The 25,818-nt window shown below is 45.7% G+C and overlaps 2 protein-coding genes across 5 annotated transcripts in view; one reads left to right on the top strand and one right to left on the bottom strand.

Annotated features, from left to right (window-relative positions):
• The window catches only part of NMT1 (N-myristoyltransferase 1), a 27,741-nt gene extending 8,144 nt beyond the window's left edge, over nucleotides 1-19,597 (bottom strand). The window contains exons 1-4 of the mRNA XM_037494887.2: nucleotides 19,030-19,597; nucleotides 7,324-7,432; nucleotides 4,751-4,895; nucleotides 115-233 (exon numbers count right to left, since the gene is read on the bottom strand). Of these exons, the coding sequence (XP_037350784.1) occupies nucleotides 115-233; nucleotides 4,751-4,895; nucleotides 7,324-7,432; nucleotides 19,030-19,211 (555 nt within the window). The 5' untranslated portion in view covers nucleotides 19,212-19,597. The remainder of the gene's footprint in view (nucleotides 1-114; nucleotides 234-4,750; nucleotides 4,896-7,323; nucleotides 7,433-19,029) is intronic.
• DCAKD (dephospho-CoA kinase domain containing) overlaps nucleotides 19,031-25,818 on the top strand; it is a 22,526-nt gene continuing 15,738 nt past the window's right edge. The window contains exons 1-2 of one of the 4 annotated variants that reach the window (XM_054689779.1): nucleotides 19,031-19,419; nucleotides 23,922-24,022. The gene's annotated coding sequence lies outside the window, so the exon portion shown is untranslated. Of the gene's footprint in view, nucleotides 19,609-23,921; nucleotides 24,023-24,724; nucleotides 24,800-25,818 lie in introns of those variants that run through there. The other 3 variants (XM_037494890.2, XM_037494888.2, XM_037494889.2) reach the window with 3 other exon arrangements.

The raw sequence follows: 25,818 nt of genomic DNA, 5'->3' as shown, positions 1-25,818 counted from the left end.
GGTCTGCTCAGACCTGCCTGGCTCAGCTCTCAAGAGAGTCCTCAAGGAAGGCCTGAGTAGCAGGTGTCCTGAAGACTGCGGAGTTCACGAAGCAAGCTGCCCATATCTACTCACCACACCACGGTCCCCCAGGTCCAAGGCATCCCAGGTGAAGTCCTGGGGCAGGGTGTAGGGCTCCTGGCGGATGTTGTCTTTGTCAGGCTCCACGGGACCGTGGGTGTTCACCACTTCTCCTGGAAGAAGAGCACAGCCATGAGCCTTGCCCTCTGCCTGCTGGGGGAGGGAAGAGGCTCTGCTCAGAAACGGACCCAAGCTAAGTCACCCTGTCCCTTGGAGCGCCCATCTGAAGAACACTCTGTGCTTGGCAACTGAGATCATCTATTGCTCCAGCTACCCATGACCCCTGAGGACCAATTCACGGCCAAACTTTAGAACAATCGCTGGGAATCTAAGGTGGTTGGTTTTTTTTAGAGCTCTTTTTAAATTTCCCTTTGGTTACTGAATGACAAACATTTATCTTGACTAATTTGGCTTCCTGCCTCCTGGCTGGTGTAGAGAATACTGTCATGGCCCAGGCCAAGGGCATTGACCTGGCTGGATTTAGCAGGAGTCACAACAAAGCTGCTTTTGTATCACTGGCAACAATGTCCCGGGCCATTCATGACCCAGATGATGGCATCTAGGCGCCAGGCTAAATCCTGGCCCTGCCAGCCCTGGCTTTCAACAGCACGGGCCAATTAAGGGCTGCAACCAATGCAGGCCCTTGTTTAAGAAGTCCTACGAGGGCTTCCGCAGTGGCGGAGCAGTTGAGCGCTGGGCTGCGAAGCTGCTGGCAGTCTCTGCAGTGCTGGTTCGATCCCTGGCCGCCGGCGAGGGTCCCACATGGCACGCAGACCTCTCCTGCTGCACCCACTGCTCCCCTCAGCAGTGTATTTCGTCACTCTGCCTGTTCTATTTCCCGCTCTGGTGAATTCTCTCACCTTCCTGCACTTCTGACTGTGCCCAGTGCTTGTATAAGTAAATAAATAAATATAAAAAAAAAATAAAAAGAAGTCCTGCGAGCGTCGTTAAGCTGAATCACTGCATCCCCATGATGCTGCCACCGAGCCATCCTCGGGCACCACACGCCCACCCTGGACAGACACCACGTCTGTGGAGGGTGTGGGAGTGCGAGGGGAGGTCAGAAGACAGGGCTCCAGTTCCCACCCGCCACCAAATTGTTTATCTGATAAACTTGGGCAAATCAATCACTTAGTTTTGGCCCTTGGAATTAGTTTCTACAATTCAAAGCTTAGTCATGCTCACGCTTGGAAGAATGCAATGTGCGTTATGCTTGAAAATCAAGTCTTCAAAAGAGACTCACTCAGTCTACTGCTCTGTACACACCAAGCACTTAATTTGTATTTCTCCTGACTTTCAGACTCTCGGCCCAATACATTGTCCAATGTGTGACTGGCAGCTCTCAACCCTCCCAGCCACGGACAGGGTCGGTGGCAGGGTCGTTGACCCATAGCCAAGGACAGTGCTGTCTGGATGGACCACCTCCTTCACGTTCCCTGGATGCCAACCCGCACAAGGCACTGTGCACAGGAACACGGGGAAAGGCATGCCCTCTTGCCACAAGAAATATTAGCATCTGGGGAGATATCCAAGGAATAAGACGATACCCCAAGATGCTGAAAAATCACAAACTGGAGAGCACAGGGAACAAACATTAGGGACACGTGGCAGGAAGCATCTGGCTCCCCAACAGGTCCGCTTGGGGAGAGGTTATAGTTTTTGTCCCTAGTTTAGAAATTGGCCTTTTGATTTTTTTTCATAAATTAGCCTTTATTAATTAGCTTAATATAAATTAATCCACTTCCAGTTTACCACCATGTATTTAAAAAAATTTTTTTTGAGCCTACAAAGCCAAGGGCCAAGACCCTTGGAACGCACCAAGAATTTCTACTTGGTTCTTGTCTAGGTGATGGTTAATTTTCCCCATCTTGTACTGAATTTAGTTTTCCAAAATACATTTAACTTCAGATCCTGTTTAAAAATTATTTTTTTCCTAACTGCTTTCCACTGACTAGGCACTGGTGATCTTTCTCATGGTATTATAATAATCAAGGCCCAATCTTTCCATGGAGGCTGATTACAAGATTCTGCATGCAACGAACATTTAGATTTACTCCTTCACCCCATGGAAGGCACCCGTTCTGTGGCAGGAGTGGGAATGAAATGGATGGAGGCAAACAGGTAAGTAGCAGGCACCTGCCCCCCAGCATGCCCCAGAGCCACTGGAGTGAGTAGGGGTGCGAGGGCCCTTCAGGGGCAGGGGAAGTATGTAAGGTGGGTGGGGGCACAGGCCAGGGAGGGGGTGTGCCCTTCATCAGGCCCATTCTGTGCAAATTCCCAATGTAAAATCAAATCAAACCAAACCCCTATCTGAGGAGGCGTCTGGGTCAAGGCCTGGGGATGCTGGAGCGCTCTATGAGCGACCAGAGGCTGGGTTTGACCCTCAAGGCTAGATCAGATCCTCTGCAGGCTCTAAAGGGGCAGGGGAGGAGGAGAGATATCTTTAGACTCACATTCTGAAAAGAGCATTCAATAGTTAAGTATCTATCAAGTGACATTATTGAGTGAACTTTTCTAGAGATTCATAGTCTTTATCTACTTTTTAACAAACGAGTTCTCATAGGTTATCTCCAGGTTGAGGAAGCAGTTAGAGAAAACACTGAGAAAGCAGACGGTACTTTGTAGACTTGCAGGCTGGGGTGTCACTGGAGGTGAGAAGCCGCCCAAGGCCCCTGCACAGTCTCCTACAACGCCCCACATGGGGTCAGGCTGTCCTGGTCTGTGGGGAGGGCCTGTCCCCCGCCGCCTAGTGGCTTCCCAGCACCTCCTGCTGAGCAGGTGCAGGAAGCAGCTAATTACTTCCAGGCCACCTCGGCCAGTAAACAACCAAGGACACTGGGCTGCAAAAGTAAATCCTGGACTTTCAATGGGTTTCTTTCTATACATTCATTCTTCTCCCAAATTCTCTCTGCCATCTGAGATCCAAAACTAAGCAGTGAGGTGCAACTGTGAGGGTCTAGGGCAAAAAGAACATCTGATATTTGGGAGACTTTGAACCAAGGGAGCAGAACTGGAGGGGGGCGGGGGTAGTTTTCTGAGAGCCCAGAGCAACCAAGTGCAATGCTCCCCTTTTCACTCATCTAAAAGCGGTTAGAGTCTGGCCCACTGAAGTAAGGCCAAAAAAGGATTCTGTTCCCCTCAACTAGACTAGGAAAATGGTGACTTATAAAAAGGGAATGACATGAAAAGGGACCAAAAGTTTATTTGGAACACAGAATTGTTACACAGTCTAAAACACTGCTTAGAAGGCCTTTTGATGGTGAGCTTTTAAAACTTCTAAAGAATTCTAGGTCCCTTTAGAATACAATCTAATTATCAACAAGGGGGGGATGCTATAAACACAGTTCACAGTTCACTTGATATGCACAAGTTTTACAACTGTTAGTCCTATTAAAGTGGAAAAAAATAAGGTAAGAAGCTGTAAATCACACAACCCCAAGGATATTCCAAGGAAGAACTAAGGGGACACCCCAGCCACGAAGACCAAGTGAAACCTGTGATTGGGCATGTCCCACAGGCTGACTCTGGAAAACAAAGGGAGGCTTCATGTGGGCCCACTGACCGTGGACCCGAAAGGCAGACCAGTCAGATGTACAGAGCCCCAGCCACTCGCTGTCCAGAGGGACAGAACTGGGTCTCCTCCCTCCTGGGCCCTACAAGCAGCACTGTGCTTTCTCCTGAACTTCCTGAGAAGAAAACTGGATACTTTGTACATTTACAAGTGGAGAAAGGAAGCAAACAGCATGACAGGTCTGACAGAGCTCATTAACGCCAATTTGTCTCTTCATCAGGCCCATTCTGTGCAAATTCCCAATGCAAAATCAAATCAAACCAAACCCCCATCTGAAAACTGGGCCAAAATGCATGGTATCTGGGCCTCCCTGGTGGTACAAGGAGTTAAGATGCAACCTATGAAGCTGTTCGCAGCCACTGCTGCATGAGTTCGATCCCCGGCCAGGTTGCTACCCACATGGCACAGCAGACCTCTCCTGACTCACCTGTTGCTCCCCTCAGCAGTGTATTTCAATCAGTCTGCCTGTTCTGTTCCCCACTCTGTCTCTGGTGAATCCTCTCACCCCCCCGCATCTCTGACCTGTACCCCAGCTCTTGTATGCGTAAATAAATAAATCTTTAAAAAAAAAAAAAAAAAAGAGGTGCTAACCAAACCTGCACATGCTGTTCCAGATGTCAAACCACCACTGGTGAGCAAAGTGTCAAATTACTTTCCATCTAATAAGCATGCACTGGCTGAGAGACAAGGGTGAAGAGGCTGGGGACTCGACCCATTCCCGATTAACAGCTGCCCAGAGCTGTTTAATGTTCTCTATACAATCTGTGCAGAAAGAAAGACCCCTGAGCACACCCCCAACTCATCGTGTGACAGTGACTGTTTTCGTTGTAGATCTACACTGGAGGATGAGGGGCTAAAAGAACCATTTGTTCTCCATGTGTGCTACCGTGAAATGATGAGGTCCCCTGAATAACAGCCTTTTTTTTTTAAACACTGCATTTTAAAGACTACCCTTTAAAAATAACCACCAAGTCACTCTAGGACTCTACTGTCTTCCCTCACCAATTCAGCATGGAACAAGCCTCTCACCCTCAACTAGGGAAGAAAGAGCTGACATACCCAGCTTGGGAACGGGCTGCGTGTCCCAGAACTGGTAGCTTCGCTTGCTCGCCTCCTCCATGGTTTTGGCAGGTCCTTGACCCACGGAGAACAGCTCGATGGCTTTCTGTATTTCCTGGATCCTCTCTGCTGGCAAAGAGTTCATCTGGACAAGACAAAGTCGGGGAGAAAAAGGCCCATTATGTTAATAAGCACTTTAGGTTAATTAGAAGTTTGGGAATGAAGGGGTACAACTCAAAGAAGGAATGTCCTCTGTCCTAACCCCATAGGTCATGTGTTGTATGACAACTGGGGATCGGGGTGACGATAAGCTGCAGGATGAGTGGGAGCTTCCTACAGGGCTTAGTCTTGTGATGTTTGATGGCAAAGTAATACATGCTCAAGGTACAATTTCAAACAATGCAGAAAGGGATGATACATATAGAAAGTAAAATCCCAACAATCCCACCCCTCAAATATAATCCTTGTCATCAACAGTCTTAATTTGGGAGGTAGAAGAGGGTGAGAAGGGTGAGAAGAGGAGGCAAATGTAACTTCAGATTTTTGCATGCAAGTTCCAAACACACACACGCTTTTCAAAAACTAAAGTTGGATCACAGAGTATTCCACAAACTGCTCTTCCTTAAATGTTATGTCTTAGAGACCTTTCCGTGGGGACACACAGACCTGTCCAGCGAAACAGCTGAGCCAGTTGTGTGCATGGACTACAGTGTAGTCAAGCCCCACCGTGAGTGTCTTGGTGGTTTCGTTCCTCAGTTTTATAAACGCAGTAATGAACTTTCTTGTATGTCTACCTTGTTCACTGACAAATATATTTCTGCAGGATAAACTCTTGGAAAGAGGCTTGCTGGGTCAAAGGATGTGCATATTTAAAATTATAATATGTAATATCAACCTGCTCTCCAAAAAGAGAATTTAATTAATAACACGATGAACAATGTCATGTGTTTCTCCAGACTGTCATCATCACACTTTTCAAATCTTAATCTTTGCCAATCAAGGAGAAAAAAGATATTGCTTCAATTTTCATGTCTTTCCTTGTCAGGTTAACCATCTTTTCATACACTGGACATTTTTTTTATATTTTCTTTGTGAATTGCATGCACACTTCATTATTTTAAATTGACTGATTCAAGTATTACAAATATCTTTTCACTAGTTTACTTATCTTAACATTCACAGAGAAGTTTTAAAATTGTGAATGTTTCTTTATGGCTTCTGAGTCTTATGTCGGGTTTAAGATTATAGAAATAACCAGGATTTCTTATATTAACTTTACTATTTCTTTTCTCCTCCAATTTAAATTGTGAAGGAAAGGAAGACTATAAATCAACAGGTTTAACCGTCACTCCCAGGGAGTAAGACTATATATCATTTCAGTTTTCCTCTTTTTTTTCCTTACTCTAAATTCTCTCTAATGAGCTACATTATTCTCACAAAGAGGAAAACAGGGCTATGTAAACACAAAGTGAACCATTTTGTTAGGGGCTTGAGCTCAAATTCCTTTGGAGTCATCCAAACACCCTCCAGACAGACAAACAAACAAACAAACAAACAAACAAACAAAACCCCCCAAAGCCAAGGCACAGGCTAGGGCTAGAGTTCCTGACTGAAAGACTTGGGTAAGTCACCCCTCTCCTCCTTAAAATGGGAAGCATCCCCACCCCCAATACACCTACCTTAAAGAAGGTTTGGGGTTAATTTAAATGAAGTGTCTGGCAAGATCCTAGCCAGCATGGTGGTCAGTGATAGTGGTTTTTTTAACAGTGGATTTGATATTGATAATAGCAAATAAATTACTTGAAGCCACGTCTCAGTAAGGCAAGAGACTCAAGTTGGAGCGCACTGTGTGCTGCGTAAAGCAAAGTGTGGGTATACTGCAACGAGAGCAGATCTCTTGTGAGGCCTGTAAATTGTTTCAGGGGCACAAATTTAGAGGAGGAACGGCCATATTTTGAGCCTCCCCTATGGCCTACTTTGAAGAGGACAGCACTTACCTGAAATGAAAGATTTTCTTTGTTTGATTAAAGAGACAAAACCATCCTCCCCAGACCTCTGGGTCTCATGAGTGTGTCAGTCTGAGGTTGCGAGCTCTAGGCCAGTGGTTCTCAACTGGTGGAACTTAGAAAAGGACTCTGTGGGACTCCCGGTTTTCGTCAGAAAGGCGATGGCATTGAGAAAACGCTAGGAATATATAAAGGTCTGCGTAGAAAAGGACAGGCCTTCATACCCACAGCAGTGGGCTGGAGATGTGAAGGCTGAGAACCACTGCTCTAGGCAGCAGGGCCATCACAGCGGCCCCTGGCACAGCACCACATGCAGTTAGGCACCTGTCAACTCTGAGGGGCCATGCGTGGGAGTCAATGGCTAACCTGCTGTGTCTTTTAAGGTAGGATAGCAGTTTCATCACCTAGGTCTAGGGCAGCAGAGGGCAGCAGTGGGCTCCAACTCCTCCATCTTGAAGTAATACCAGTGGAGATTGTCAATCTAAATTGTTCCTATACATTTACCCCAAAACTTTCTCATCTGAAAAAGTCACTCTCAGTCACAAGAAAACAGAGGCTCCTTGTTACCTTCACAGGCTGGTCCTGGGCTGAATCCATCTCGTTGCCTTTCTCTTTCTTCTTCTTTTGTTTCTTTTTCTTCTTTTTGGCTCCAGTGTCATTGGCTGGACTCAAACCACTAGAAGACAAAGTAAAGAGTGATGAAGGGTTTTTAAAAAATCATCCAGGCGCTGAGTTTTGGGAAGTGAAGGGGAAGAGAGAAAAGGGAAAAAGATGAAAAACCATCTGTTTTGAGCCACACTGACAAAGAGGTCTCTGTGGAGACAAACTCTTCCTTAGTCAAGCCTTTGGCTTCAGAAGTAGACTTGAGGATCCAGGTCCCAGAAGGGGCACTTGGAGGACACCAACACTACTCTCCTCCTCACTGTCACCAGCCCCCAGGAAGGGATGCTGTGCGAGGAATGCCCTGTTTGTTTGAAAAGAACTTTTTTGTTCTGCTTTTATTTTATATGCCTATTTCTTTAGATTGCCAGTTTGCTGGCACCAAAGCCAAATGATGTTTAACAGGACGTTCATATCACCAGTGTCTGCTTAGAGTCCTGAATTTTATTTTTATTTTTTTTTTTTAAGATTTATTTATTTATACAAGCACTGGGTACAGTCAGAAGCGCGGGAGGGTGAGAGAATTCACCAGAGACAGAGCGGGGAGCAGAGCAGGCAGAAGGACTGAAGTACACTGCTGAGGGGAGCAGCGGGTGGCAGGGGAGGTCTGCACACCATGTGGGACCCTCCTCCGGTGGCCGGGGAGCAGCCGGGGATCGAACCGGCGCTGCAGAGGCGGCGGGCAGCTTCGCAACGCAGTGCTCAACCGCTGCGCCACCGGGGAGGCCCAAGTCCTGAATTTTAAAGGATGACAGCCAAAAACGATCTTTTAAGAAAACCTTCCACACCCCAACTCCCACCCTCCTGATGACAGTAGTGGAAAGGGAAGCAAGATAAGGAAAAAGGCAGTGTTGCAGTCTGTGTCCAGCCAGTCAAACAATCCTAAGAAATGGTTAAATCAGTCCTGCAGGATGGAGAACAGCAGTCTGCAGGCTCAGGCTGGTGATCACTACAGACTGAACCCAGGCAAAGCCCTCAGGCGCATGGGAAACAACTCCTGCAATGAAGAGATCACGTGAAACGCAGGAAGGTGTGAAGGTGTTAACAGGAATGTACATGCTCACATCACCTTCCCACTGTAGGACACATCCACTGCACCACTCAAGAGTTTAATGGGTATTTTCTGTATCCTCTCTCAATAGCTTAACTGAAGCACAAATCATACACGTGTTTGACATTTTTCATTCATTTGCTACCAAGTGTTTTCTCTGGATTCATGTTAATTTTAGGGTAACAGTTTTGAATTTTAAGGTTTACCTTGTAGCTTGCTTTCTTAATGGCCATTGTGGGTGGCTTCTGCCACATCTAAACTGATTTTGACGTCGTCAATCCGGGCGCAATACCTGAAGTCCCTCTGCCATTTTCCCTTTCCTGGAAAGCTACAGTTAGGAGTCCAGCCTGAGAATACAGTGAATTCTATTCTGCAGATCAGCTGAGCACAGGGTATTGTATATTCTAGATAACCAACTTTCAAAGAATTAAAATAGTGTGAAATACCTTTCTCCATGCCATTATGGTAAATGCCATTTAAGATTTCTAATTCAGAAAGCAAGCCCTCAAAGTCTTAAAATGTCTTAGGGTTATTGTGAATATTACCCTCTCATAGCAAGTCACACTCTGTAAGGTAAAGGTACTCTAACCATGTGGTGCCATTTCCTGTCTAGAATGTCTTCAGACTTATCTCTTCCTGTTCCTGTGCTCACATTCAGACTTTATGACCTTACACTTGGATTAAAGTGACCTCCGTGTTTACTTTATCCCTGTGACTTTACAATCTTTCCACACCCAGCTAATAACCTCTAAAACAGTTGTGGGATTCACCTCTGCAAAAAGGCTTTCCAAGTGTGTCCCTTCCGAGCTTGAAAGTCCATAGTGAGAGCAGCTTCTTAACTTGGAAGGTACCAAGCCCAGACTTTCCCCAGGCCGGCTCCCTCTAGCTCATCCACCTTTAACTCCGTGCCTGCAATAACTGTGTCTGCATTTGGCCAGACCCCTCATCCGGCCCCTGATGCAGAAAAACTGTGAAGTCAGCAAGATTCAGTAAAAGTTGGAGGTTACCTCAGTCCAAGTGGAAGGTCATCAGCTCTGCAGCAAGTGTACTTCCTAGGAACTACATTAATGGGACACAGACGACATACATGGAAGGGAGACCAATAAATGTCCGAGGGAAGTAAATGCCTTAAAACCAGATACTCAGCTCAACTCCCAAGGTCATGGTAAAAAACAGGAACCATAAAGTTACTTATGGCCAGAAGATAATATTTCCTCTTAGTGACTCAATTTTGTTATCACACACAGGTCCATTTGCATCTATGAGAAATTTATGTGATTTTCATATTCCAGAGATAGTCTCCCTTCAGCCTCAGAATTATCAATAGATACAGCATTATATGGCTTAAAAAACAGTAGGCGGGAGACAGTGCAGCACCCCATTGTTGATACAACTTGTAAATTCAGCTTATGGATGGATCATCTGGTTCCTGTATATCAATGTCCCTAAGAATCGTTTTTTATAATCTCATGGAAAAAAGAAGCAAAAAAGAGATGAACGTGAAGAATTGCTGCATATTAACCAATTGAATACTTACTAAACCCAACTTTACATAGGGAAAACAGAAGAAATTACTTGCCCCCAACTTCGGTGTACAGTCACTGTAATACTACCATTCTGCCTTGGCTCTTACTATTTAGTGGAGATTTCCATGGAGCTATTGCCTCAGAGATCCCATTTTTGTGCAAGGACCTTGGCCTGAATGCTTGTTCTATTTTATACATTAAAAATACAAGGGCCTGGCAAGCTCCAAAATCTAAACTAAAACCAGAGAGCTAATTTTTCTTTGTATTGTTTTAAATTTGCACATAAAGCTACTGAGCAACAATCCTGTTTTAACTTGTACATCAAGCACAGACAGCTGAAAAACAAAGGGAAGTAAAAAAAATTTTTCACTGAGCTGCCAGGTATCAAACCACATCCATGAGAACACATTATGAGCTCACCCTGGTCTTACTGTCTACACCCCAAAAAGGAAGACGACTGACTCAGAGGACAGACTTCCAAGGAGCCCATAGGGTTAGCTTTCAAGGTGACGATGACAATCTTAATTATCAATAAATCAAGTTCAGAGGCCCCGAGAGTAGGTCTTCAAGTAGTATTCCAGGAAGCCAAAACCATGTCACAGAAAAATGGCCTTAATTTGGATTTGGGAAGAACCAAACCAGAGGACCCTGGCGAAGCCATGCCAGTTTTCCTCTGAGAATTCAGCACTGTTTTCAAAAGGACCCAAAGTCCACAATCACTGAGGAATATCCCAACACATGCTGGGCTTCTGCACATTGAAAGAGCAATCTCTCGGGCCTCCCCGGTGGCGCAGCGGTTGAGCGCTGGGTTGCGAACCTGCCCGCGGCCTCTGCGGCGCCGGTTCGATCCCCAGCTGCTCCCCGGCCACCGGAGGAGGGTCCCGCATGGCGCGCAGACCTCTCCTGCCGCCCGCTGCTCCCCTCAGCAGTGTACTTCGGTCCTTCTGCCTGCTCTGCTCCCAGCTCTGGCTCTGGTGAATTCTCTCACCCTCCCGCGCTTCTGACTGTACCCAGTGCATGTATAAACAAAAACAAACAAACAAACAGATAAATAAATAAATAAACATGCCTCTATAAAAAAAAAAAAAATTAAAAAAAAAAAAAAAAAAAAAAAGAAAGAGCAATCTCTCAAGTCTACCAGTCACCTTAATATATCCCAAAGAGACTGGCTAGAACCTTGGAATACAGCACATCAAAGGCCAACTTTGATTCATTAGATTACAATATAACGAGTAAATAATTCATGAAATGTGCTTTTTTTTTGGGGGGGGGTGGTAGGGAAAGTGTACCTGCAATGAAAGGGAGATGGGAGCGCACATAAAATTTTGAAATTTACATTCTAAAGTAAAGCTGATCAACTCAGTTCATTAATGACCAGCTTAGTGAATGTGGAGTGAATCAGCAGAATGACAGCTCCAAGAAGAGAGAAGAAAAGCAATAAAAAAATGCCATTTTTTAATGAAGGCTAAAATTTCTTAGTTCAAACATATAAAAAATCCTATGGATGTTCTGGTACAAAGTCAGGGCTGGGGGAGGAGTTGGAAAATGAACCTCACTACTTATTTCTAGAACATGAATGCAGTGCCAGGGTGTATGAGTGGGCAGGAGAGAAGGGCAAGTTGACAGATGAGCAGCATGAGCAGAGACCCTCCAGACAAAACCACATGTAGTGAGGGTCTATTACACAGGCCTCCTCTCAGTCCCACTGGGTGAAAAATCTCAAAGGTGTGCGGCTGAGGAACAGAAAGCTATTCTTGTGGGAAGTATGAGCTAGGCCACCAACACTGAAGGCACCTTCGGGCCATCTGGCTGAACGTGCTGTTTAAAGAAGAGGACACCAAGGCCCAGAGACCCTGAGGCAGACTGGTCATCAACCAGCCACCAGTACCCAGGGACAAGCAGCCAGTCTAGTCTCTAGAGGCTTGGACCATTTCTCCCCAAACTCTACAGAGATCCTGAAGAGAATTTATCTGAGAAACCGCCAAAGCCAACAGAACACTGCTTTATCACAAGGTTTTTGGGCACCAGAGAAGCAGAGGAGAGCGGGCCTTGTTTTCTCCGGAAAGCCTCCTCCTACTACTCTGGCTCTCAGCCTCTCAGCTTTTAACATTATGATCTTCCCAGCAACTTAATACTTTGTATACAGTAATGTGTTGCTTCCTGGCTTCCCAATGAGATAAAAAAATGTCCTGAGCAGAGGAACCACACCTCATCCAGCTGAACACCACAGCACTGCTGCACACGCTGAGCACACAGTCAGAGTTCACCAAATGTGGGCCTCACTGACACTTTCCAGGCAGAAAGTACTAAAATAAAACCTTGAAAAGCTAGAGCCCATCAGAGAGTCAGCAAAACATCTTTAAAACATTTCCCCGGGGTGGCTGTGTTAATATTCTGTAAAAGCAATGGAGATGCTGTGCTCTTTTGGACCAGAGGTTGAGATTTTCAATTATCAAGAAATTATCCTTTCTTATTGCTTGTCTTCTCTCTCCTTAGGGCCTGCCCTATTCACACAGGAGTTAAAACAAAAGCTTCACTGTAACTATTTCAAATGGTTTCAATGTCTTAAACACAGACTACAGGTTTAGTTTGGATAAGGAGAACAAAAGAAAAATTGAGAAAGTAATTCAGTCACTTGTTTTCTACCCCTCAAAACTGGAAGTTAATTATTTCAGCTAAAAAATTCAAATTTTGGGCCCCCCCCCCCCGGTGGTGCAAGGGGTTAAGACGCAACCTATGAAGCTATCTGCAGTCACTGCAGCTTGAGTTCAATCCCTGGCCAGGGAGCGACCCACATGGCGCAGCAGACCCTATCCTGTCTCGCCCGCTGCTCCCCTCAGCAGTGTATTTCACTCAATCTGCCTGTTCTGTTCCCTGCTCTGTCTCTGGTAAATCCTCTCACTCCCACACTTCTGGTCTGTACCCCAGTTCTTGTATGCATAAATAAATATTTAAAAAATTCAAATTTTTCCAAAGAAACTAAATAAACCCTAGCTTTTAATATCCTTTTTGATTCCACTTCCAGATATTAGGAAATCCTTCAGCAAATCAGTTACTCACGAGGTATGACGTGCTCACCGGTAATCCTATTAGTGCTCAGAAAGCCCAGAGAGTGAATGAAGTGGCATTTACAAAACAGCCAGGTGGAAACCACATGGCACGAAGCAGCTGTCTATCTCTGCACTGCTGTGACAGAAGGGTCACCTAATGCAGCACCCCAAGCCCCGAAAACTCTCACCAACCAGTTATTTATACATAAAATTGCTTGTGAATCCCAAGTGATAGGAAAAATAAAAACATGTCAGCGCTGCCATCAAGGTAACCTAGGAGGCCTGTGAAAGGAACAGCAGGTTGTGGGAAGAGGTTACCAAAAATTGCGTTGGCTGCCACCCACTGACCTCCCTAGGAGAGTCAGCCAGAATTCTGAGGGTAAACAATCCTCCTGTCAAGGATAACTGGTTTTTTGGTTTTTTTTCAGGGGCCGCAAGAGGTCTGATAAATGGTTTAAATTGGGAATGAGACAGAAATGTAAATTCCACATCCTCTGGGTTGGTTTGGTAAGCTAGACTGTAACCTGGCAACTCCAAGGTCAAGTCAAATGCTGTACAGAGACCATTTTCAGTAATTTTCTGCGCAATGACTCAATGCTGGCTGCAATTTCACCCACTAGAATGATCTCTGCAAAAGATACTGGTCTGTCAAGGAGAGTTTAAAGGGGCCAGTCATCTCTATCAGCAACTGGTTCCATTGTTTGGGCAAGTTCACGGGTTACTGAATGGATCTGAAAACAGGACTCACACTGCTGCATTTGGAATGCAGAAGTCAATGCTGCAGGGGAAGGAAATGCAGCAAGTTCAGGTGGATCCTCTGGGGTGTCAAGGGAGAGGTAGAAATACAAACCCCAAATCTCTCTGCAAAGCTAACTCAGCAGCTTGTAGAGGGTTGTGCACAGTGCCCAGCACACAGCATCAAAAGCAACAGGTAACAGCACGTTCTCAGCTGCCTCTCCTTTCTGGCGCTCTCAGGAGAGAATCCTATGTTTTGTGTGTCTTACATGCAACAATCATATGTGTACTTTCTTTGAGAAATTCGAAGGGAAGTATATAGGATAGAAAGTTCAGATACAAGGTCAGAAAAAGGGCCAAAGAAGCATCCTCCAAACTTACTAATTCTATGGTTCAAATATCTATGGACATGCAAGGAAAGGGTTAACTGCAGACTAAGTAAAGCTGGGAAATTTTAGAGTGAGCACATTAGTTAAACAATGTGAAAAATCAGCAAAACTGGTTTGCTATAGCAGAAGTCTCCCTGAAATAGGCTCATTTACTTTTCATTTCTTCTGCTTTCTAGTCTCTTCTCTTTGAAGCAGCTCTTGATTAGTTTCTTTTTAATTGCCACTTAATTGGGAAATAAAATTAGAACACTTATTTGATATCAGTGATGAGGTTACTCTTCTCATTTCTTGTTTGATCTAGTTTTGAAAAGCCAAAAGCTGAAGGGGGAAATTAGGAAAAAAGGGCCAAAAAGATTTCTTCTCTCCAAGAGCTAGATGCAGTTATAAGCCATTAAATGTGGAACTACTCTTGGCGAATCTGAAGAATAAAACAAAAGCTAGTAAGGATAGGCTTTATGGAATTTTTGTTCAAAAAGCCCTTTCTTTTCTCTTAAGTTTCTTCATAAGGGCGAATATCTCATGATTAGGCAGTGAAGCAAACATAAGAATCCATCTTAACCTGTCCCCAGAAAGTAAGGGAGTTGGGGGGGGGAAGCACAGCAGGAGGGACCATTCTTAAAGGTCCTTGATAAGAGGTTTACCAGCATCTCAATGGCATTGATGACACCGCAAAATAAATTCCAAAAGAATCCTGGAAACAAAATAGTCTTAAAAGTTCTTTTCTGGGGCTTCCCCTGGTGGTGCAGCGGTTGAGCGCTGGGCTGCGAGGCTGCCCGCAGCCTCTGCAGAGCGGGTTCGTTCCCCGGCCGCTGGCGAGGGTCCCACCAAAAAAAAAAAAAAAAAAGTTCTTTTCTGTTCTCAAACACCCAACAAACTTTATTAGTACATTAACCCCAAATTAAAATCTACTGCCAGCTGATAAGGTTCATTCTTTAGTACTTGCTGGAAAGTTTTTTACTAAAAGCAAAGAAGCATATTAAACCATAGATGAATCATGAAGTGCAGGGGGAAGCAGCATAAAGATGGTCTTAATCTGACAGTTGCTCAGGGTATCATGTTAGAAAAGTAACTGGGGGGAAACTGCTGCCTCTTTTCCTCCATTGAGTGGACTTTTTTTTAAAAAGAGCTGACAGTAAAACTATAGACAGATGCACACATAATATACACACACATTAAACACACGTGTGCACATGTGTGTTTATATGTATATATGAAGTTTATGCTCACTAATACTATGGAAGAAACACATGACTAGAGAAGTCAAGAACTGAAATTACACACAAAGGATGTAAGAAATTAGCACAATTGGGCCTCCCCTGGTGGCGCAGCGGTTGAGCGCTGGGCTGTGAAGCTGCCCGCAGCCTCTGCAGCGCCGGTTCGATCCCCGGCCACCGGCGAGGGTCCCACATGGCATGCAGACCTCTCCTGCCGCGCTCACTGCTCCCCTCAGCAGTGTATTTCGTCAGTCTGCCTGTTCTGTTCCCCACTCTGGCTCTGGTGAATTCTCTCACCCTTCCACGCTTCTGACTGTACCCAGTGCTTGTATGAATAAATAAATAAATCTTTAAAAAAAAAAAAAAAGAAATTAGCACAACTGCATTTTCTATTACTTCAGCGCATGAATGTGGCTCATTTCACTGCTATAACGCACGATGAGCCCATCCTGAATGAAAGGCTTAAGAGACTATATTCAGTTTAGCCTGAACCATATTAACTGCTGTTGTGTATTACAGCATCAATAGCATTAGTGGATGATCTACTTCAGTTCTTCTACCACTTCTGAAAACATTTTAAATAATATTAAGACAAGAAAAATCTCAAGAAGCCAAAAAAATAGTGGTAAGCATCCACAACTAAAGGATTCTTCTACGTCTTTTTCTTTTAAAAAGATTTATTTTATTTATTTATGCATAAAAGAACTGGAGTGTAGACCAGAGGTTTCTTCCATAGTATTAGTGAGCATAAACTTCACATATACATATAAACACACTTGTGCACACGTGTGTCTAATGTATGTGTGTATTATATGTGTATCTGTCTATAGTTTTACAGGAAAGACTTGAAAAAAGGAGGAAGGGGTGGGGGTGTGTGAGAGGATTCACCCGAGACAGGGTGGGAAGTAGAACAGGCAGATCTACTGATATACACTGCTAAGGGGAGCAGTGGGTGAGAAAGGAGAGGTCTGCTGCGTCATGTGGGCTGGGGAATCAAACTCGTGCCGCAATGGCTGCTGATAGCTTGATAGTGCTGAGACTTTAACCGCTGTGCCACCAGGGAGGCCCCCCCTTCTTCTACTTCTGTGGGCATTTCGTAATAATTGTAATTACAATGAGACTTACTTGGGAGAGAGGGAAGTGTGTATGTGAAAAAAATCGGACATCCTTCCCCTAAAGCGAAGAGAAATTAAATTCCACTAACATTGTGCTATGAACTTTGACATTTGCCATTCACTCATTCAGCAACCACCAAGCCCCAGGCAGGTAAGGCAGAGACTAGACACAAAAGTTCTTATCATGATAAAAATTACAAAATATATAGTATGTGATAAGAGTGGGGAGGGCAAGGACAGGGAAGACTTGAAAAAAGAGGAAGGATGAAGGGTGCATTCTAGATGTTACCTCATTTAATTCCTACAAGTAGAGATTAAATAACTTTCCCCAAATCACAGGACTAATATGTATCAGAACTAGGCTTTGAATCCAGCTATGAATGACTCCAAAGTCTACTTTTTACCCACTGTGACACACATGCTCTCCCCAAAGCTGTTTCCTTTGACAATTAATTGGCAAATGTTGATTGCAGCAGAGATTCTAAGTGACAGAACTAGATTCTGTCCTCTAGGCTAGGTCCTTTACTTTTCACCTTCAAACTCATTTATACAAACTTCTAGATTCAGGATGTTAATAAACTTCATTTGTTCATCCAGATCATAGCCATTTACAAAAACAACAAGAAGACACCTCCAAAGTTTTTGGGTTTTCCTATAGCTAAAACAGAGAGCTTGCTGCCAAACTGTTTTGCAAAGTGATTCAGAGATTATGGGGAAGAAAACCAATTAAGAGCTACAGACAGTAGTCAGGGAACAGTTGAGCAGACTGAAAGAAAAGCAACCACACAAAGCAAAGAAAAAGCTGTGTTTTCACTTCTGAAATGACTTTCGAATTGCACAGTTCTTATCTATGATGGGGAGCTCTACTTAGAAAGGCTGTGCTTTCCCTTCTTGCTGTTCCTATTTCCTCTTTCTCAGCTCCTGTATTCTTAGGAATCTCAAACCAAGATAAGGTGTTCACTACACTAGAACTGTGTGCAAAATAAAATCGGGCTTACTTTCTTTTCTTCTATATTCCTCTGTTATTTTCAATGCTGGTGGAAGAACTTAAAGATTAGAACTTTTAACAGAAGGAATCATCACAAGCAGAGTAAGAAACTACTGAAGTCATGCTTTGTTCTCTCATTTCTACAAGATACCAGAATTTAAAAAAAAAAGGCTTATCCAACAACTTCAACCTTCAACCCTTACTTCCAGGACTCCTGCCAACACTGCAAATGAGAGGATGGCTATGAAAATCAGGCAACCACAGACTCATCTAAAATATCTCTCAAGACTTTCCATTGAAAACATATATGTAAATATAGATAGGCAGGGAGAGTAAATTTCAGTTCCAGTTATTGTAACAAGGTGAAGAAAGAGGAATGATAGAGTGTGGCTTAGAAGAGTAAAAAGTTACGGGCCTCCCCGGTGGCGCAGTGGTTGAGCGCTGGGTTGCGAAGCTGCCTGCAGCCTCTGCAGCCGGTTCGATCCCCGGCTGCTCCCCGGCCATCGGAGGAGGGTCCCACATGGCGTGCAGACCTCTCCTGCCGCCCGCTGCTCCCCTCAGCAGTGTACTTCGGTCCTTCTGCCTGCTCTGCTCCCCGCTCTGGCTCTGGTGAATTCTCTCACCCTCCCACGCTTCTGACTGTACCCAGTGCATGTATAAACCAAACAAACAAACAAATAATAAATAAATAAATAAATAAGACATGCCTCTAGAAAAATTAAAAAAAAAAAAAAGAAGAGTAAAAAGTTACTTGGGAAAAGAACTCAACACTCAATCACCTGATGCATTTCTTCTTCCAGAGAAACAAATAGCTACTAGTATCAAGACTCTAAATGAGTCCCAGTAGTGAATACAGGAGTTGCAGTATTAATCCCACCTCCAAACACTATCCAATAACCACTACTCAACTACTTGAAGCTTGAGGCGACTTAGCAAAGTTAACAAAGCAAAGATGATGGAAGATCTAATTACATGTTCGGGGAACTTATGGATTATGTGGAGCAACGGAAATGATGTACACGATATACATCAAAACATCCATCATACAGCAATTACGTGGGGTTTATAAGGTGAGTTTACATTTTGGGATTCTTTGGTAGTGATATTTTACAACATAATTATGGTTTCTGTAGCTTGATTAACTTGTTGAAGACGAACTGCAGCGATTATTCGTTTATTGCTAATCACGATGTCCACACTCTTCTACAAGTAACATCCCCTTTGAGCTGTACTGCTATCAATTGACTCGTGTGGTGCCATCTAAAACCATCGTCTCCTCGGACGCGCCTGAAGCACACGGGTGAAATATTACACAGAAGAACTTTTATATAATAAAAGTATTGAATGTCTCCGGCCATTAATACACTGAGCACCCACCCCGGCTAAAAGACAAAGACAGCAACCAATCGACAGGCAGGATCCCAATGTCTCAGCCAATAAGAGTACGGGGGTGGGGTCACACTGAGCTCCCGGTGACTTCCCCGCACCCCAAAGACCCAGGTTGTGGGAGACTGAACGGGAAATGGACTCCGAGGACATCGTTACCCCCGGTTGTAGCTGTTGTCCGCCTCGTTCTCGCAGTCGCTGCAGTGCTCATGGCCGTTTCCGTTCCCTTCCATCATCTGTGGCAGCGGAGGTGCCAGCGGCTTCACTGCTGTCTCACTCTCGTCCGCCATCTTGAGTTGCGAGAGCCGGCCTCCGCGCCTCGCTACATGGGGGCTTCCCATTGGACGAGGGAAGCTTGCGCTATATTCTGGGTTTCGTAGTTTTTATGGCTAAAGGAGCCGTAACTAGGAGAGGCTCCTTCCCGGGAAATTGGAACAAATGGACTACAATACCCAGAAATCATGAGAGGAGGCTGTCCTGGGCGGGAGCCAGCACTACCCGGAAGACCTGGGCGGTTCGGCAGCGCTTTGGTTAAAGAAGGACCGCAAGGTTGGTCCGGCCGACCCTCTAAGGCCCGGGCGGCCGCATGGCATGTTGGGAATTGTAGTTCGGGCTGGTTTAGGCTTTCGGACGTGGGGAGTCCAAAATCCAAGGTTTAATTTCAGCCTGCCCTTATGAGTGCCCGGGCCCGCAGGTGAGCCGTTACTGGCTGCCGTTAAGGACCGTTACCACTCCCGGGTGAGTAAGAGGGCCTTGAGGCCCGCCGGTGCGACCCACCGGGGGCCTGAATGCGTCGGGCCTTCTCGGAGGGATTCTTCCTGCCAGAAGTTAGATTAACTCCTGACCGCCTTCCTTACTTGGAACTCTGGGCGACTCCTGCTCGTTGGTAGTTCGAGGCCTCAAAAGAAGCGGTAGATCGTGGTGTGCAGAGCTCTTATCTTGCACCAGGAGACCTCACTGCTAGATCAGGCCTTGCCACTAATTGCCCCCTCTCCCCCCGCCCCCCAATACTAGTCTCCACTAAGCTCTTCTGCGCACATTGCCCTCTCATTCTCCACAGAAACCCTCCACAACTACTTTTCAATAAGTATTTATATGCCAGGCGCTGTGGTAAGGCTTCTCACACATCTCATTTAATCCTCTCAGCCTGTAGGTGGTTTTTTTTTCACAGATGAGACATGTGGCCCAGGTAGGTTAGTAAATTGCAAGTCCCGTAGCTGATAAGTGGCAAAATCGTTGTACAGCTATCAAAGCCCCATTGTCTGATACATCTACGCAAGGGAATCAGTGATTAGAAAGTAATGGGGGTATCTTAAATCAATTTTTAGCCTTGCCTGAATGCTTCAACACCTTGGGTCACATCTCTGTTTTTGGGTAATCTCGCCTTAGTCTTGAGAGAGTGCCTCAAGACCTGGTTCCCATTCTTAAAGATTTCCCATTCCATTTGGTACTGGTGGTTGGTGAGGGAAGGACAAATTCTTTTTTTTTTTTTTTAAGATGTTTATTTATTTATTTATGCAAGCACTGGGCACAGTCAGAAGCGCGGGAGGGTGGGAGAATCCACCAGAGCCAGAGTGGGGAACAGAACAGGCAGACCGACGAAATACACTGCTGAGGGGAGCAGCGGGCGGCAGGAGAGGTCTGCGTGCCATGTGGGACCCTCGTGGGCACATGGGGATCAAACCGGCGCTGCCGAGGCCGCAGGCAGCTTCACAGCCCAGTGCTCAACCACTGCGCCACCGGGGAGGTCTGGAAGGACAAATTCTTATAATGGGAATCCTCCATGTCCAAAAAGGGAAACTCTCAACTTGAGATGAGGAAAAAACACTTCCCATCTGACTTACGAAAACAGCAAAACAAAGCTAACTATAGTCAACTCTTCCATTTTATATCATTGCCAAGAACAGAAGTAAATATTCCAAACAGCAGATAATTCCCAACCATTTATATTTGACTTTGGAAGGGAGTCAAAGCCAAACTCAAGCTGAGGGCTGTCACCCACACTCCTCTCTCCAGGGTCAAGACTGCTGTGAACACACTGCCATGTATATAAATACAGCTTTAGGACAAGGGGAGGAAGTCAGATATGTTAATAACGAAGTCTTACATATGTTAGAGGAATTTAACTTTTCTACACCTATTGTAGTACATGTGACCTTGTGAAGTAGGTTGGGAAGGGGACTTGAAGAAAATTGTGCTTGGGAAAAAAACATCACCTTGACACATAGTTGCAGAGCTTGAGGGAAACCACATGTGGTATGCTAATTCCCAATACTGTATTTTCTTTTCTCACGGATATGCAGAGGCTGGATAAAGCTAATAAAACATGACTGAAGAAGAGTGATTATAGGAAATGAAGGGACTCTGCCTTCTTGCAGGTCAAAGCTTAAGTAAGATTCTCTGCTTTGTATTTTACTGCAAACTGAACAGTTTTGCTTAGCGGAGTGTCTTTTTGGAAGGTAGGCAGGCAATGTCACTGTCCCAACCAAGTTCAGAATGTATGTACGAGTCCAAAGTTCTGGAATCCAGTGTATCTGAGCATTTCAGGTCAAAAGGGACCTGAAAAGCACTTATTCTCTCTCTCAGGCTTTTCCAAGTTACTGTCCTTAGATTTTCTAGGATCCGTGATTTCCCATGGATCCATGATTTCTATTGTTAAATTAAAATTTTGTGGAAGTTGTTACATGTTCTACAATTAATATGTGGTTTCCTGAAATTCTTTTTTACAAGGTGAACATTCGCAGCTTTCTGAGTGCCTCATCACACTGGAATTACAGGATTCTCCCATTTAGCCCTTCTGGCTTTTCCTAACCACCCATTTTGGCAGAAAGTACAGTACAGCAAGTCCCAGATGGTGGCTCAGGGATGAGCCTGTGAAGCTCTGCAGATTCCAGAATTCGCTTCTAGTGTAGGTACCCGCATTATCCTTCCACAGGTGTTCCTGGAGACAGTAGGATATTGTGGTTAAGTAGTTAAGCAAACAGACTCCAGAGTCATTCTTCTAGGTTCTAAATCCTGCCTCTGACAGTGAGTGATCTTACCCAAGTCACTGAACCTCTGTGAGCCTCTGAGTCTCATCTGTAAGATGAGACAACGCATCCAGATTTTGGAGAAAGATACAACCAGCAGCCTGACTGGTCTAGGGGAGAATTTTTCTCTGAAGAACAGGGCTGGTGGGTTGAATTGTGATGTACAGGAAAGGGGATGCCCTTAAGCAGCTTCCTATCTCCCCTAGAGCTCACTTTCACAGGACAGGTACCCTTCCTTCTTAAGACAGCCCTTTGACACATGGGTTTGGAGCACAGGGGGCTCAGCCTTCTGCTTGGTGCTGTGGGGGTTAAGAAGGTGTGCCTGGCATCCTCTGCCTAGCAGTAGCACCAGTGGTGCTACTGCTCACTTCGTCTTGACAGGGGCCATGTCAATCTTCTCTAGCTTTCCAACTTTAGCAGGTGCTACTAAAGTGCTCACAGATGCACTAACACACTATCTCGTTTGATCCCCACCATCCCCACCATCAACTGCCTTGTTTCACTCTGCAATGAAGAAGGCAGGTGTGGGGCATCCCTGGTGGCGCAAAGGGTTAAGCACCACACTATGAAGCAATCCTCAGCCTCTGCAACAAGAATTCCCCCTGCTGGCTAGGGAGTAACCCACATGGGAGTAACCCACAGTAACCCTCCTGTCTTGTCCACTTCTGCCCTCAGCAGTGTATTTCGGTCAGTCTGCCTGTTCTGTTCCTCATTCTGTCTCTGGAGAATCCTCTCACCCCCGCATCTCTGGCCTGTGCCCCAGCTCTTGTATGCATAAATAAATAAATCTTTAAAAAAAAAAAAGAAGGCAGGTGTTAGTCCTGTTTTACTATGAGAAAACAAAAGGTTCAATGATTTGTTCAAAGTTTCACAACTATTGAATATGAGTTCAGACTTGAACCTGGTGTTTTAATAGCGTCTGGTGTAATAACAAAATTACCTTATTCCTTTGCCTCTTCCGGGAGGAGCATATGGTGAGACATGTGTCTGGAGCGGTGATCAAGGGGCAAGTCACAGAAGTCCTTAAGTGTCAGGCTTAGGAGTTTGGGCTTCTTAGGAGTTTGATGTCAACCTATGGGAGGTGGCTTTTTTTTTTCCTTGAGCTCTATAATAAAGGATAAATATTAATGGTATTTGTGAAGTATGGTATGAATTTAATTGCATATTAATATTTATTTTAAATAAACATACGCAAAATAAGTTTAATTTTAAGAACCTAGAGTAAAAGACCCAGGAGTCAAAGGAGTCGTCTGTTGGACTCAGAGGGTGGTTTCTCAAAGACAACTTGAAGCAGCACTATAACCCAGGTGGCATGCTAGGTGCGGAAGACACAGAGGTGATTGAGATGCAGATCATTGTCAGGGTGAAGTGAGATTATGTAAGCTGCTAGAGCATACTCAAAGTTTGTGACTGCCTTCCTGAATAATGGAGAATGTGTGTTTGAGCTTAAAACCCTCTTAACACCGCAAAGCTCAAGCTTTAATTCTGAGGAGGTGCCTTCATTGAAGCCCCTTAAGCTTTTTCTCTGGGCTTGTCCTGGAGCGGTGATGCAGCTGCTCTTAGCAGGTTGGGCCACAAGAAAGCCTACCTAGAAGGCAAGGCCCCATTTATTCTAGAAACAACCTGATAATACGGGGGAGGTACAGGCATTTTCCTATTCCTGACTCTGCCTTGGCCAGGGAACTGATGAGATTCTGGGCATCTCTCTGGTGTATCAGGAGTAGGGAAAGGCTAAGAGCCACAAACCTAAGTTATCTGTAATTTGTTCAGGTCATGAAGGGTCTGGAACATGAGATCTGACTCTGTGAAATAAGAATTACTTCTACAATGAATTAGAACCAGAGAGATATTTTCTAAGGAAGAATTTGCCATGACTGGAAACTGTCTCAAAAGCCACAGAGTTTCCTGGACTAGCCATGGCCAGGTGTAGACAGTGGTGATGTAGAGGAGATTCAAGCACTGGAAGGGTGCTTGGACCAAATGGTCCTTTTGGTCAAGAAGGGAAATCCTGTTTATCCACAGTACCGTTGATGTTCAGGAGAAAGGTTTCAGAGTGATCAGCGAAAGATGTCAGATTACTTCATTCTTTGATGTAATGGATCCCTAGTCTGCTGGACACTGTTGTAAGTAACTGGGTATGTTAGTCGGGAAGATAAACAAGATTTCTGCCATAAAGGAAGCAGAGATACAGTCTAGAGAGAGAGGGAAAGGAGACAGGGTAGGAGTTAATGAAGGACCACCTCCTATATGTGTGGCATCATTACACGCTTTTATCTATTTCCAATTCTTTCAACAAGTGGCGCTTGAATGGGAAGACAGGATGAGAGGCTAAGTTACTTGCTAGGCTTGTAGAACAGAAATAGGGCGCTGCCGCTAATTGACTTTCTAAAAGAGGGCAAATTGATTAACCTCTAAACATCAGTTTCCTCTTGTGTAAAATGGGCATGGTGACTGTATCCACCTCAAGGACTGAAGATTCAATGAGATAATGCCTCTAGAGTGCTCTTGGGAGCTGGGCATGCAATCGCTCAGTTAACTGCCGGAGCTAGCCAGCATGTCTATTGCCAGAGGCTGCACAGCTAGTGATGGTCAGGTCTGAGTTTGAAGCTAGGGGTCCCTGTGGTTTCCGCACCCCCACTCCCCCCACCCCCGCCAGCATAGGAAGGCTCGGGTTCTGATGAACCCAACCCCCCTCGCCCCGGGCCCGCCCCCCTCGCCCCGGGCCCGCCCCCCTCGCCCCGGGCCCGCCCCCCTCGCCCCGGGCCCCCGCCTCTTCCGCTGACTGGGCGTCGGGTCCGCGTGCGCGCGATCCGGAGGCCCCGCCTGGCCGCCCGCAGCCGCCCAGTAAGCGCCTCTGAGATTGGGCGAGCAGAGGCGGCCCCGGTCGGGTCAGAGGCCCGGTACGTAGCGCGGCACGCGGGCGGCAGAGCCGCCGGCCGGGGAGGGAGCGGGTCGGGCGGCGGCGCTCCGGTGCCGCCCGGGCCCCGAGGCGGCTGGGGCGCCCGGTCCGGCGGGCTGGTCCGCTGTCCGGCCGCGCTGGGGTGCGCCGGTCGTGCTCAGGGTGGGCGGCAGAGCGCGCGCCTTTTTTCCCTTCCTCGATCACAATTTATCGAACACAAACTTCTGATTCTGGGTCAGATGCTTTGAGCTCTTGGCCTTTGTCTTGACCGCCCCCTGCTACGCCAGGTGTTACTGTCCTGGTTGACAGCTGTGAGTTGGAGAAAGGTTTCCACCTAGAAAGCGGCGGAAATTGGATTCAAACCTGGAGACTGTCCAAGGCCAACACGCTGCAGAACTGGGCTTTTGAATCCAGTCCGCCACTGCGGTTGTGTGACCCCGGGTGCCTTCCCGACTCGCAGTTTGCACATCTGTGAAGAATGAGCTCTATCGCATAGGGTGGATGGAAGGTGCCTTGCAGGGTAGCTGAGTGACCGATCTCTGCTTTTTAGACCTGGCTTCCCTCTTCCCTAGGGTTGTAAGTTTTAGCGAAGACCGTCACCCCCGCCCCGCCCCCTGGAAGAGCGCGCCGCACGGCGGCGTTCCCACGCATTAATCTGCAGAGGGCGGCCTTTCAGCTTTCCAAATGGAAGCCAGGACACCTTCGGCGTGGAGTTTGCTTATGAAGTTTTCGAAGATTTCTCTCTCCCCTTTAGTTAGAGGAAATTACCAGTGGGATGTAATTTCAAGTCGAGGAAATGGAAGCTTTTGAATATGAGGGAGGTGGGTGCACGGTGCAGACAGAAACCTGGGGAAATAGGTGAAATGCTACAGAGAGATGTAGCTGTTGCCTGAGATAAAAATCTCAGTGATCGAGGTTATTAGATAACAGAAGTGAGGATTCCAACTTGGAAACAGTGTGACAGATTTTACTCTGAGAACTGCTCTAACGACTGAACTGCTCCAACAAGTTGAGTTACGT

Source organism: Talpa occidentalis, unplaced genomic scaffold, assembly GCF_014898055.3.
Source record: "Talpa occidentalis isolate TD23 unplaced genomic scaffold, MPIMG_talOcc4v2.1 talOcc4.7, whole genome shotgun sequence".
Classification (NCBI taxonomy): Eukaryota; Metazoa; Chordata; class Mammalia; order Eulipotyphla; family Talpidae; genus Talpa; species Talpa occidentalis.
The sequence above is the reverse complement of the archived record's forward strand: the minus strand, read 5'-3'. Positions and strand labels throughout refer to the sequence as shown.